At 44.9% G+C, this 14178-nt stretch overlaps 2 protein-coding genes across 3 annotated transcripts in view; both read left to right on the plus strand.

The window, feature by feature from the left end:
* GPD1L (glycerol-3-phosphate dehydrogenase 1 like) overlaps window positions 1-14178 on the plus strand; it is an 844690-nt gene that overhangs the window by 74757 nt on the left and 755755 nt on the right. The window lies entirely within an intron of this gene.
* Window positions 1-14178, plus strand: part of TGFBR2 (transforming growth factor beta receptor 2) — a 76650-nt gene that overhangs the window by 59727 nt on the left and 2745 nt on the right. For both annotated transcript variants that reach the window (XM_050938413.1, XM_050938415.1), the window contains one exon: window positions 11569-11696. In XM_050938413.1, coding sequence (XP_050794370.1) covers window positions 11569-11696 — 128 coding nt within the window. The remainder of the gene's footprint in view (window positions 1-11568; window positions 11697-14178) is intronic.

Consider the following 14178-nt stretch of genomic DNA (forward strand, 5'->3'; position numbering starts at 1 on the left):
AGATCTGACACCCTGGCACCCAACTGGCAGATTACCTGACAGCATTCGTAATGATCATTCCCCCATCACTCTCGCTGATACCTTCTGCCACTGTCACAACTAGTTCCTTTCCTACCAGCATGACTTCTCTGGTGCATGAGGAATTCACTCTTCTCGTATATGGGATATACAATCCAACAAGAGAGGAAGTACCCCTCATTTGGACCTTGGTAGGTTGATGTGACTGATGCTGGTGAATATAGTTGGGATGTCCAGGGGAGCCTGTGGAATTTAGAGATCCAAAGTAGTTCATTCTCTTTCTCTCTAGCAAAGACATGATTACAGTGTCGGTAATCCCATTGCTATGGAAAGTGTGGGAGTTTCAAAAGCAGGAGGAATCAGTGTAAGGTCCCAACAGTAATGCTAACGACTTGCTGGGGAAGCAGGTGGGCCTAACAGTTATTGTACCTTGACACAGTTGAATGGCAGTTTCTTTATCAAAGGGAGCTAGCTCTGTGTTTCTCTGGAGAACCTGTTTGTGAGTGTGGAGAATTGCGTAGCGTGGGAAGTGCTGTATGGCAGGGCCTTTCTCTGCAGGCATTTTGTCAAACGCAGTTTCTGCAGTATGTGAATCCTTTCTAGGCAGCCTTCGTTTGTTTTTAAAAACCAGCAGTTTCATCTGTACTGGGAAGCTGCAGCAGCAGCATCTCACTGTAAAGAGTGGTGCAGGTGGGTCTCTGCTTTATGCAAAGGCCGTGATATTCTGTGGTGGTGTTTTGTTGTGCTAAATATGGAGAAGCACAAGGGGCGAGGCGGAAGGCAGAGACATAGATAAAGTTTGTCTGATTTTTTTCACTAGCGTATCACTTAGAGGGCATATTTAGAATCCCAGCAACACTGCTTTTGGAAGAACCAAGTACCCCACTCCACCGTTAACTTGGTATTTAAGTCAGCACAACAGCTGGGCACCAGATGCTGCATGGTGCAAAAAATATGATTTTTCCTCCCAAAGACTTGCCTTTGGCGCGAGAACAGCAACTGCAGTTTTTCTGCCAGCCTTCTAGAAAGAAATTGAAAGCATCTGTGTTTAGGAATGGAGCTGCCATCAGTCGGGGGGGGTGGGGGGGACTCAGGTGCAGCTCTTCTCAAATACAATATGGGGAAGTGGGAGGAGAGAGAGACACCAGCGCATGGCTGACATTGCTTGGAGTACTCAAGAAATATTCAATTGCCTGGGGAGGAGGTTGGCTCTGGAGCAGCATCACAACTTTGGTTGAACCAGAGGCTTGGTTTTAATGTAACTATGTGGTGAATGTATGTAACGTGAACAAGGGCACTGATTTACCCTATGCTGCTTTTGGAAAGAGTCAAACAACCATAGTTTTTTGTTCCTAATACTAATGTGTCCTTTAACACAATGAAATGCGACCTCCATTGTATCCAGTCTGCCTGGCCCAACATCCCTGCTCTCTCTTGATGGATCTTAACCCCACTTCCTGGGCTTCGGAAGGGGGCCCACAAGTTTAACATGCACTTTGGGGCTAACCTGACCCCCAGGGCTCTAAGGTGTCGAGTCAAGTAGGCCTCAGTTACTCATGGCTCAGCAGCTAGAGCTCAGTAAGATTCCTCTTCCTTCCTCTGCCCACCTCAGGAACTGCAGCGTAGCGGCTACTTAGCATGTAACCCAACCCGTGTGGCACAATTAATGTGTCTGCCTCTCCTGTCTCCTGTAGAGAACACCCTGAGGTCCATGGAAGTGAGGGCAAGTCTCTGGCTGACAGTCAGATGTAGTGAGTCTTAAAGAGTATGCACCTTAGAAACAGTACAGCCAGCTGACAGTTCTAACACAGAGCAATCAGCTGTGCAGAACATCTCACCAGGAGCAATCAGAGATGGAGATGTATAGCTTAGTTCCCCTGCCCACCTCAGACCACACCCATCTGGAAGAGAACACTTTGTTCCCCGTTCCAAGGCATCCTCTCCCCTGTGCCATCTCCTTCTGCAATATTGGTCTGTTGCATTGTTCTGAGGGGCCTCTGGATGGGAGACAAAGGGGATGGATTGCTAAGACTCCATCGAGCTGAGGGATAAGCCATTCAGCAGCTCCTTAAACCTAACCATAACATTGCTTTGGAGCTGCTCCATAATCTGACAGGCACCTATCTGATAGGCCTCAGGCTCAGCCAAGCTGATTTGGAACTCCCCTTAGTTGCAGTAAGGGCAAGGTCTCCACCTGTATATGAGAAGTGCCCTGCACACTATGACTTAATAGGAAAAATGCACAGAAATAACTAGCTGCAATTCTGTGAAAGGGATGAGCAAAGCTTACGTTTGAAGAGGGAGTATGTGTCCAGTGGCTAGAATAGGGGACTAGAGCTCAGGACAGTCTGGTTCTATTCCCACCTTTGCCACTGATTTTGTGTGTAAACTGGGGCACATCTTTGAACCTCCTCAGGCCTCAGTTTCCCCATCTCTAAAATAGGGAAAATGCAAAAGCACATGAGTTATTTAGGAGCCAAGATCAATAATGTGACTTGTGCTCCTAAATCTCTTAGGTGTTTTAGAAAATCTCCCCCCACTGTCTTTTAAGTGCTTTGAGACCTATGAGAAATGATATATAAAGGTTAAGTATTTATTTAAGTCACTTATCAGCTATAGACAAGGATTTGAAAATTGTGTTCCTAGAGTTAGGAGCCGCAATCTATATTTAGTCATCTAAGCTAGTGTCCAGATTTTCAAGCATGCTGAGCTCCCACTGACTTAGGTGCCTGAAATACCCAGTTTTGAACATTTGTACGTTTTCAGTTTACACATTAGTGTTCGTAAAGTGTCTTGAGAGAGCTCTGATGAGCTGTGCTGTCAGAGAGAGATTATATTTTTGTATGCTGGATGATCATAGATGTGTGCAAACATTATTTTAGTTAATCTGAACATTCATCACCCTCCAGTTTTTTGCCTGTCATCTACAGGCAAGCTGGACACTTTTTTCAGATTTCTGAAAGACACAATTGGTAATGTTCCAGTAAAGGGGCTGGCCTTCCACATGAGACAAAACTGTCCCACAGAATGATGAGGTGAAAATGGAGCAATGGAAATGCTCAATTAATATTAATTATCATTATTATTTGTATTACAGTAACCACACTATTTAACATTTTTATTAATGACCGGGAAGAAAATATAAAATCATCACTGATAAAGATTGCAGATGATGCAAAAATTGGAGGTGAGGAGGTAAATAATGAGGAGGACAGGACACCAGTGTTCCCTCTAATTTTTCCCACCCATTTGTGGAATGAATTTTATTATGTGCACCAATTTGGAGGTGATGTGTGACACTTCACCTCCAGATCGGTGCACATAATAAAATTCATGTAGTGCAGGAAGGGGCTCCAGGCTAGGGGCTGGGACCAAGGGATTTGGAATGTGGGAGAGGGCTGTGGGTTGGGGTGTGGTCTCTGGGGTGGGGCCAGGGATGATGGGTTTGAGGTGCGGGAGGTGGGTCCTGGCTGGGAGGGTTGGACTGAGGGATTCAGGAGGGGGCTGTGGGTTGAGGCAGGGGTTGGGGTGCAGGAAGGGGTGAGGGCTCGGGTGGGGCTGGCGATGAGGGGGTTGGAGGGCAGGAGGGGGCTCTGGGTTGGGGGGGTGGCTCAGGACTGTGGTAGCGGGTTGGGGTTGGGGTGTGGGCTTACCTTGGGTAGCTCCTGGTCAGCAATGCAGCAGGGCTAAGGCAGGTTTCCTCCCTGCCTGGCACCGTGCCGCACCCCAGAAGCAGCCAGCAGGTTCAGGTCCTAGGCGGGGGGGCAGAAGGCTCAGAGTATTGCTCTTGCCTGCAGGCAATATCCTCCCAGCTCACATTGGCCGGCTGCCCTGGCCATGACAGGTTGGGGGCCGGGCTAGGTGCAGGCTGGGGGAGGGGCATCCCTCCCTCGGCCACAGCAGGTCCCCAGGTGGGTTCCCTGAGTGCCCACGTGGCGCTAGGAAGGCTGCTACACGGTCACTGATGCAGAACAATCTGGATCACTTAGAAAGCTGGGGACAAGCAAACAACGTGTGTAATAGTATGGCTAAATAATCAGTGTATACAAAGCATGCAGGCCATGCTTACAGGACGAGGGACTCTATTCTGAGCAGCAGTGTTTCTGAAAAAGATTTGCAGGTTGGGGTAGATTATCATGAACTCCCAGAGTGATGCTCTGGCCAAAAGTGCTAATGCAGTCCTCTATATTTGGCACTGGTGTGATCGCTGCTGGAATACTGGGTCCAGTTCTGGTGTCTGCAATTCAAGATGAGGGTTGATAAATTGGAGAGGGCTCAGAGAAGAGTCAGAAGAATTTTGGAAAACTTGCCTTTTAGGGATAGACTCAAGGAGCTCAAGCTGTTTAGCTTAACAAAGAGAAGTGTGTTCTTATAACGGTGGTTATGAGAACAGGCACCTTACTGAAATTTCCCCCTTTTAAAAATAGTCTATTCAACCTTTTCATTTGGGTATACTAGAGAAGTAATTTCAGTCAGGGGAAATATTAGAAGAACGTAGATCAGCTTTTTCCCTCACCAGCCTAGCCAGCATCTGTGAGAAGGCAGTGTTGTCTAGTGGATAGAGCACTGACATCGGACTCAGAAGATCTGGGTTCTCTTCCCAGCTCTACCTGGCCAGTTGGGTGACTCTGACTCTCTGTGCCTTGGTTTCTACCGCTGGAAAATGGGGGTAATGATGTCGCCCTCCTTTCTAAAGTGCTTGAGATCTATTGATGAAGGGTGTTTTGTAAGAGCTAGGCTTTATTTATTTGTTTTAGTGCTAATGAAAAACTGCAGTGATTAATAACAGAACCCTGGAATGACAGTTAAACAAAGGGGGCCCATTTATCCCATTGTGCAGCGGGGAGGCTCCCCACACCCAGTCTCACCCTGTACTCCCTGTCGGCCTCATCCCGAACCCATTGAGACCAATGGGAGTCTTTTCATTAACTCCAATGGACTTTTTGATCAGGCTAAGTGGGAGGGAATCGATGACCTCCACTGCATCATCTTCCCTGCCTGAGACTCCTCTGAGACCTGCACAGAGGGACAGACAATGAGCAGGGCGATGGACACGTACATATTCAAACAAGCTTTTAGGAATAGCTGACACTCTTTCACTGTGAGAGAGACAAGGTGGGTGAGGCAATATCACTTATTGGACCAACTTCTCTTGGTGGAAGGGACAAGCTTTTACAGGGTACGTCTACACTACAGGATTATTCTGATTTTACAGAAACCGATTTTGTAAAACAGATTGTATAAAGTCGAGTGCACGCGGCCACACTAAGCACATTCATTTGGCGGTGTGCGTCCATGTACTGAGGCTAGTGTTGATTTCTGGAGCATTGCACTCTGGGTAGCTATCCCATAGTTCCCGCAGTCTCCCCTGCCCATTGGAATTCTGGGTTGAGATCCCAATACAAAAACAGTGTCGCGGGTGATTCTGGGTAAATGTCGTCACTCAATCCTTTCTCCGTGAAAGCAATGGCAGACAATCATTTCACGCCCTTTTTCCCTGGATTGCCCTGGTAGACGCCATAGCATGGCAGCCATGGAGCCTGTTTTGCCTTTTGTCACTGTCACCGTATGTGTACTGGATGCTGCTGACAGAGGCGGTACTGCAGTGCTACACAGCAGCATTCATTTGCCTTTGCAAGGTAGCAGAGACGGTTACCATCTCTATTGCACCGTCTGCCATTGTAAATTGGCGATGAGATGATGGTTATCAGTCATTTTGCACTGTTTGCAATTGGAAATTGGCGATGACAGTTATCAATCCTTTTGTACCGTCTGCTGCTGTCATGGTTGCTCCTGGCTGGCCTCGCTGAGGTCAGCCCAGGGCACATGGACAAAAATGGGAATGACTCCCCGGTTCATTCCCTTCTTTATGTTTTGTCTAAAAATAGAGTCAGTCCTGCCTAGAATATGGAGCAAGTGTACTAGAGAACCACAGAGCACAGTTGCTCCAGGTCAGAGCCCCAGAGATCCCGCAGAAATGATGAGCTGCATGCCATTCTAGGGGGTGCTCCTGCAACAGCCCCACCCGTTGCTTCCCTCCTCCCACACCCCTCCTTGGCTACCGTGCCAGTGTCCCCCCATTTGTGTGATGAAATAATAAAGAATGCAGGAATAAGAAACACTGAGTTTTTAGTGAGATAAAATGAGGAGGAGGCAGCCTCTAGCTGCTATGATGAGGACGGTTATCAAGCCTTTTGTACCGTCTTCCGGAAGTGACGAGGAGTCATTCCCATTTTTACCCAGGCGCCCCCGGCCAACCTCACCGAGGCCAGCCAGGAGCACTCATGGGCTGATGATGGTGATGGCTACCAGTCATTTTGCACCATCTGCCACCGGCGGGAAGGGGATGCTGGTGTTCAGCACTGCAGCACCCCGTCTACCAGCAGCATGCAGTAGACATAGGGTGACATTGAAAAAAGGCGAGAAACGATTTTTTTCTCTTTTCTTTCATGGGGGGGGGGGAGAGAATGGTGTAAATTGACGACATACACCCTGAAACACCTGGGAAAATGTTTTTGACCCTTCAGGCATTGGGAGCTCAGCCAAGAATGCAAGAGTCCTCAGTCCCACCTCCCTTCCTCCATGAGCGTCCATTTGATTCTTTGGCTTTCTGTCACGCAGCACTGTGCTGAGTCCCTGCTGTGGCCTCTGTCTATCATAGCCTGGAAACTTTTTCAAATGCTTTGTCATTTTGTCTTCTGTAACGGAGCTCTGATAGAACAGATTTGTCTCCCCATACAGCAGTCAGATCCAGTATCTCCCATACGGTCCACACTGTAGCTCTTTTTGGATTTGGGACTGCATTGCCACCCATGCTGATCAGAGCTCCATGCTGGGTAAACAGGAAATGAAATTCAAAAGTTTGCGGGGCTTTTCCTGTCTACCTGGCCAGTGCATCCGAGATCAGATTTCTTTCCAGAGTGGTCACAATGGTGCACTGTGGGATACCGCCCAGAGGCCAATGCCGTCGAATTGTGGCCACACTAACTCTAATCCTCGCCAGGGAGGAGTACAGAAATCGGTATTAAGAGCCCTTTATATCGATATAAAGGGCTTTGTTGTGTGGACGGGTGCAGGGTTAATTCGGTTTAATGCTGCTAAATTCGGTTTAAACGCGTAGTGTAGACCAGGCCACAGATTCACAGGGTGGAAGGCCAGAGGGAGCATTGTGATCATTTAGGCTGACGACCTGTATGACACAGGCCATAGAACTTTCCCAACATAATGCCTAGGGCGGATCTTTTAGAAAAACATCCAGTCTTGATTTAAACATGGAGAATCCACCATGACCACTGGTAAATTGTTCCAAGGGTTCATTACTCTATTATAGATTTATGTCTTATTTCTAGTCTAAATTTGTCTAGCTTCAACTTCCAGCCATTCAGTTGCATTATAGCTTTCTCTCCTAGACTGAAGAGTCTATTATTAATTTTTTGTACCCCATGCCAGTACTTATAGACTGAAATCAAGTCACCCCTCTTTGTTAAGCTCAATAGATCGACTCTGTCACAAAAGGCAGGGTTTTTAATTCTTTAATCATTCTTGTGGCTCTTCTCTGAACTTTCTCCAATTTATCAACATCCTTCTAGAATTGTGGGCACCAGAACTGCACACAGTATTCCAGCAGCAGTCACAGCAGTGCCAAACATGTAGATAAAATAACCTCTCTGCTCCTACTTGAGATTCCCCTGTTTATGCATCCTAAGATCTATTAGCTCTTTTGATCACAGACTTCCATGGGGAGCTCGTGGTCAGCTGCTGATCCACCATGCTCCCCAAATCTTTTGAAGAGTCACTTATCAGAGGGGTAGCTGTGTTAGTCTGGATCTGTAAAAGCAGCAAAAAATCCTGCAGCACCTTATAGACTAACAGACGTTTTGGAGCATGACCTTTCGTTGGAGAATACTCACTTCGTCAGATGCATCTGATGAAGTGGGTATTCACCCATGAAAGCTCATGCTCCAAAACGTCTGTTAGTCTATAAGGTGCCACAGGATTCTTTGCTGCTTTTAAGAGTCACTGTTTTCCAGGTAGAGTCCCCCATTCTGTATGTATGGCCTACATTCTTTGTGACCTGTCCCCTTCATTATTTACCACTTCCCCAATATGTGTCACCTGCATACTTTATCAGAGACAATATTATGTTTTCTTCCAGACCACTGATAAAAATGTTAAATAGCATAGGGCCAAGATACAATAAAAAAATAAAATAAAAAGAAAATAAAAAATTGGAGGTATACCTATCTCCTAGAACTGGAAGGGACCTCAAAAGGTTATCGAGTCCAGCCCCCTGCCTTCACTAGCAGGACCAAGTACTGATTTTTGCCCTAGATCCCTAAGTGGCCCCCCATGGGTTTAGCAGGCCAATGCTCGAACCACTGAGCTATCCCTCCCCCCTGCAGGACCCCACTGGAACACACCCACTTGATAACAATTCCCCATTTTGAGGCTTATCAGTTGGACATTTTATAATTCATTAATGTCTGCCATGTTAATTTTATATTGCTCTAGTTTTTAATCAAAATGTCATGCAGAAACAAGTCAAACACTTTATGGAAGTCTAGGTATATTACATTAACCAAACTTATAATCTCATCAAAAAGGATATCGAGTTAGTTTGACAGTATGTATTTTCCATAAACCCAGGTTGATTTGCATTACTCTCCTTCAATTCTTTATTATAGTTCCTTTGCTTAATAAATAAGTTAGTTTTAAATGCAAAAGATGTTTTGATAGTCGGTGAGAAACTTTTTTCTTGTGTATCCAGCCCATTTAAGGTAGTTTTATTTTAACAAAGTTAAAATGTTTCTGTATAGTTAATTGAATTTGAATTTCCATTCACATAGAGCTTGACTTGAGTCATAAGTAAAAAAATTCTTGATCACCTGCTGAGAAATGCATCATTTGCCATTTCCTAACATAATAAAAATTAAGAGTATCAAGCATTGAACTGTGAGCCTCCATGTTTGTGTAGCTCAAAAGTTTATTCCTTCCACCAACAGAAGTTGGTCCAATAAAAGAGATTACCTCACCCAACTTGTTTCTCTCCTATCTTGGGACCAACATGGTTACAGCAACACTGCAAACAACTGTGTCACTATATCCCCCATAACAGTGGATGGTGCTGGTGTCTCATAATGAAGCTGCCTTTTTATTGATACTTTCCAGCAGGAAATGGTTTCATCCTCCTCCTCCTCTCCCCCTGGCCTTTATCTGTTCTATCCTCCTATCATGTCCTGACTGACGAGGACTGTAAGCTCCTTGGGAAAGGGACTGTCTTCTCTGTTGTTTGTCTATATTGCAATAGGGCTGTGATCCTTTGACCAGGGTGCATAGGCCATTGTCGAATGATAAATAGTAGTAACAAACAGATCAGGAGTCAGGGAATGCTGATCCCATTAGAATTCATAACAAAACAGAACACTTCCCAAGGTATTGCATGGTTCTGATATTGATTTTAATTAATTTGCTTATTATTGGTTAAAACTTGCAACAACTTTGAAACTGAATGTATCTGCTTTTTCATTGTGCAGGCATTGCATTGTACTCATGGGCATCAGACTGTCAAGATGGCAGTTTCCGTTTGGTTTTAAGGGCTATATTCTGCTAGCCATACTCTTGTTGAGCAGTCTTACGCTGCTGGTGGAACTATCTGTGGATCAAGGTACTAATCATCAGGAGCAAGACTGGAAGACTCTGGCCCTTAATTGAGTGCTTGTTTAATTATATTCAAAACTTAAAGACAGTGATATACTACGAAGAATTTAGGAACTGCTATACTGGATCAGATTTGTGGTCCAGTTGATCTAGTGTTTAGACAGTGGACACTATCAGATGCTTCAGAGGAAGATGTAAGAACCTCACCCCACCTTAAGCATATGTGGGATAAACTGCACCCACATTAGATCTCATCTTGATCTTCAGTATTTAGAGATTGGCTTAAGCTCGGAAGCATGAGCTTTAATATTCCTTCCATAAATTGTCATTATCAGTAAGTGGTTGTAACTCTGGATATTTTTGGTATCCATATAAATATCAAATTCCTCTTTGAATCTTGCTAAATTCCTGGTCTCAACATCAGCCTGTGACAATGAGTTCCACAGACTAATTATGCATTGTATAAAAAAGTATTTCTTTTATCCGATGAATTTGCCACCCTTCCGTTTCATTGAATGTCCCCTATTCTTCTGTTCTCCCTGCTCATAACACAACTTCCTGTTCTACCTTCTCTATTGTACCATTCATTATATGAAGCACTTTTTATCATGTCCCCTCTTATTCGTCTCCTTTCTAACGTAAACATTCCCAATGTGTTCAATCTCTCTTCATACAAGAATTTCCCCAGGTCCTGGATCATTCTTGTCATGTTTCCTGGAATAATTTTTAATTATGAAATAGCCTGCAAGATGTGCTGCATGGTATTCCAGCTGAGGCCGTACCATTGATTTATCCTATAGCATTATAATATTGCCCTTATTCTTCATCTTATTCCTTCTTGTGCATCTTCTAGGTATGTAAATACAGTCACTAGACTAGCTTGTCGATTACATTTCAGTTTTTCTTATATATGTCACATTTTCAAGGGGCCCTCAATTAATTCCTGGAATGAAACAACAGGCAGTAGAACAGGCCAACCTCATAAATCTTTATTCAGTACCAGTAAGTCATTAAGCCTGTCCCTGGGAGTAAATTCTCCATCTGTTTGCAAAGAAACCACAGCATTTTCTACATTGTGTCAGCATTTACAGTAATACTGCCACTCCCAGAGATTTCTTGAGTTTTCTCCAAAGGTCCCATATGGCTTAGTTTTTCTCACACACACTCATGTGCACCCGTACAAAAATATGGAGAACACAAACAAAAACTAGAGCGGAAGGACTGCTGTCATAAATCCAGGCCCACTACATGGATTCTGATCTATTGGCACTATCTTCTCCCCTCTACTCCTTTAAATTAATATTTTGGAGAGAGGGAGGGAAGTACACTTTTGTCTCCAGTGATCATTTTTCTGTAGTGACCAGGGAGGCCTATACACCAGCTTTCAGTGCTGCTTCTTGCCTTAATAAGCTGCACCTTTCAATTTCTCAAGCAACTGTTGTCCTTTAGAGACCAGTCACATTCATATGTAAACCCTAGACAGATTTCAGCTGGATGTCCACCCTCAAAGTGTTTTCCCTGGATCTGCAAATGAGGTCAGCCCAAAGGGGCCAGTCCTGCATTTTCTGCTCAGGCAAAGCTGTTGCCTGAATGAGGGCTCCTGGATCAGACTCCCAAATTGTTGAGAGTCACTATGATGCAGTGATTGCTGTTAATGTGAGTAAGTATTGGGGAATAATGTGAATGAGGATAGAACGAGCCTGCCAGAAAAAAGAAAAAAAAATACTTACATTTTAGAAAAAGCCACAGGCGTGGCTTTATTTGAAGCTGGTCAGCTGGTATACCATGGGCTGTGGCAGTTAAGCAGCTGATCCTACTTCTATTAATGGCTCTTGGCACCAATATAGCAGGCAAACCCATCTAAGTCTCTGTGTTTACTTGTTCCCTTGGCAGAAGTGAAAGACTACGAGCCCCCATTTGGTTCTAAAGTACGAGAGCACCCTTGTGTTGAAAGCATGAAGGACAACGTCTTGCGAGATAGAGGGCGTCCAGAGATCCCTAGCTCCTGGCTCAACCATCAGGTAAGAACATGCTGTGCAAGTGACTGTAGCATTCAGCCACTGCCCTGAGTAGGGGTGATACAGTCCAGACACAGTCCCTCATCCAGTGCTCTGGGGTGCTGAGGGCTGAACAGGCTGCACCATCTGTTAAGAAAAGGGCTAGAGTTTCTTAATAGGCTGGTGGTGCTGGTGCTCCTGCCCATCCACATCCTTAGTAAATCACACACCTCATCATTCTGCACTGGGTTTCCTCTCCCAACCCCACCCCCTTAGTGCAGGGCAGTGAAGTTCTACTGCACCCGTGGCCTCAGAAGACACAATCTCTACCCTAAATGATCCACCTTAGCTAGAAACCAAACCCAGATCAATCAGCCAAATCTCAGTGAAATATATTGCCTCCTAAAGCACTCCCAGTTCAGGCTCTGAAGGATGAAAGGGGAGAAAATTCCATATGAGGCTCCTTTCAGCTGAGAAATAACTGCTGTCAGACTCAGAATTTTTTCCTAGGGACCATCAGCAAGAGCATGCCAGTTGATCTGGTGGGTTAAGGCAACAGAGGAGAGGCAGTCTCAGTTCGTTCAGGGCTTTGAAAGGGAAGCATTAACAATCCTCTTCAGTTGTGGGCTCTGAAACTCTCTATTGGCCCTAACATGGGTTCTTCTCACATTTGGTTAGTCACAGTCCAGGGCTTGCCACAGTCTGGACTACAGGGGTGTGAATTGTGGAGCACTGTGACTGCCTTGTATAGACCCTGCTGACTCAGACTCAGAGGTGCCTAGCGTGTGTTAACGTAGTCCCGTTTGAAACCGGACTATGTCAATGCAAACTAGGTACCTTGTTGTTTGAGCTAGTGGGATCTACACAATGCAGTGAGAGTGCAACATGTCAGAGCGCTGTACAGCACGCGCACACATGCGCGCGCGCGCGCACACACTCTCTCTCTCTTGCGCGCACACACACAGAGCACTGTGCAGACAACTCCTGAATGAAACTGTCTGAAAACCAGGCAAGGCTGTGTATTTCTCAATGTCCGCTGTGGCTGGTACAAAAGCAGACAACTCAGTCCTGAGCCTATTGATCACATCAGTGAAATAACTTGACAGCTGCTCACAGAAGAACACACTTGCCAGTCACTAATGAAGTAGGGCCAAAAAAATGAGAGCAGGAACTAGTCTGATTGTCTCAGAGAAACAGGAACAGGGAAACACTCCAGTTCTGCTGTCAGCTCTACCAGATGAGCTACAGATGCCCCATGAGCCTTAATGCAATTGCTGGAGAACCCCCAGGACACTTTGTCTCTTGTCTGGCAACAGGTGAGTGCTGCTCACTAGCCGCTGCTCTGTGGAATCAGGTGGCAGGATAGTTGCTGCTCCCTAACTACACCACTATGGAGAGATTGTGGAGCTCACCCAACAGGCCCCCTAGAACAGCAAACTGGGAAGAGCACAGTCTCTGTACTTCAGGGGCAGTGCACAATCTGGCCATAAGTGAGGTTTAAACAAAAGGATAATTTAGGGAAATTGACAGTACTGGATTTGATCTCGCTGATAAGGAGCTTTAATAAAAGGAGATTTGGTTCCCACCCTATAAATCCTCTCAACATTTCATGCAGCACCACCAGAAATTCAGCAGGGCATTGACTTCAGTGGAGCGATCACAGTTTATCCCAGGTGGGGCTCTACCCCAGAATTCTTTAGTGCTAATTTTGAAATCAGTAGAAGTTGCTCTTACTGTAATGGCTCCTCCATATTCATTTTCTTCCTCTGCAGTTGTGGTTTGGTGACGATCCCATTATTCATAGTGATAACACTCTGGAATAGATTTACATATTGCAGTGTTTTCCCCCTGAATGAGACTTGTTGCACTATTGATTCCAAGTTAATGTTTAATATTTAATTTAATTTACTGCTTGTAATTTCAATGCCAGCAGAAAATGAATCTTATTTGTATACAGACAGTAACATTCTGCTATTAACATTGACATCAGTCAGCATCACCAATTAGGGAAATTATATAATTAATGTGGTATTGTGAAGTGTGTGTTTTTTGATAAAAAGTTTAATATAAATCCTCCTTAATGGCCTTTAGTGTCAGAAAGCAAAACACACAATTTCCTGGCAAATATCTCTTGTTTATAAAGATATTGCTAAGACACAGCTGTTTTTATTTCCAATAAACATGTGCAGCAGCTCTGCAATTATAGCCAAATACCTGTGAGTACTGTGTCTGCAAGATCAGGGCTTATGTTTCTACATAAATTCAAGAAACCATAAGGACTTGAACTGGGGCCTGATACTTAGTTTTTCTCCAGATTTCACTTGGATTTCCCACTACCCTCTTCATGATCAGCTGACCAGTAATAGTGAGGGTATCATGTACCATATCACACTTCTAAAACACACTGCTGGATTCTGCAGTAATGGTCCACTGTATTTTATACTACAGTACTCTACAGTAATGGTCCAACACCTGCAGTAACTCTGCTGTAATCTACTGTAAATAG

The sequence above is a fragment of the Gopherus flavomarginatus genome, chromosome 2 (assembly GCF_025201925.1).
Source record: "Gopherus flavomarginatus isolate rGopFla2 chromosome 2, rGopFla2.mat.asm, whole genome shotgun sequence".
Classification (NCBI taxonomy): Eukaryota; Metazoa; Chordata; order Testudines; family Testudinidae; genus Gopherus; species Gopherus flavomarginatus.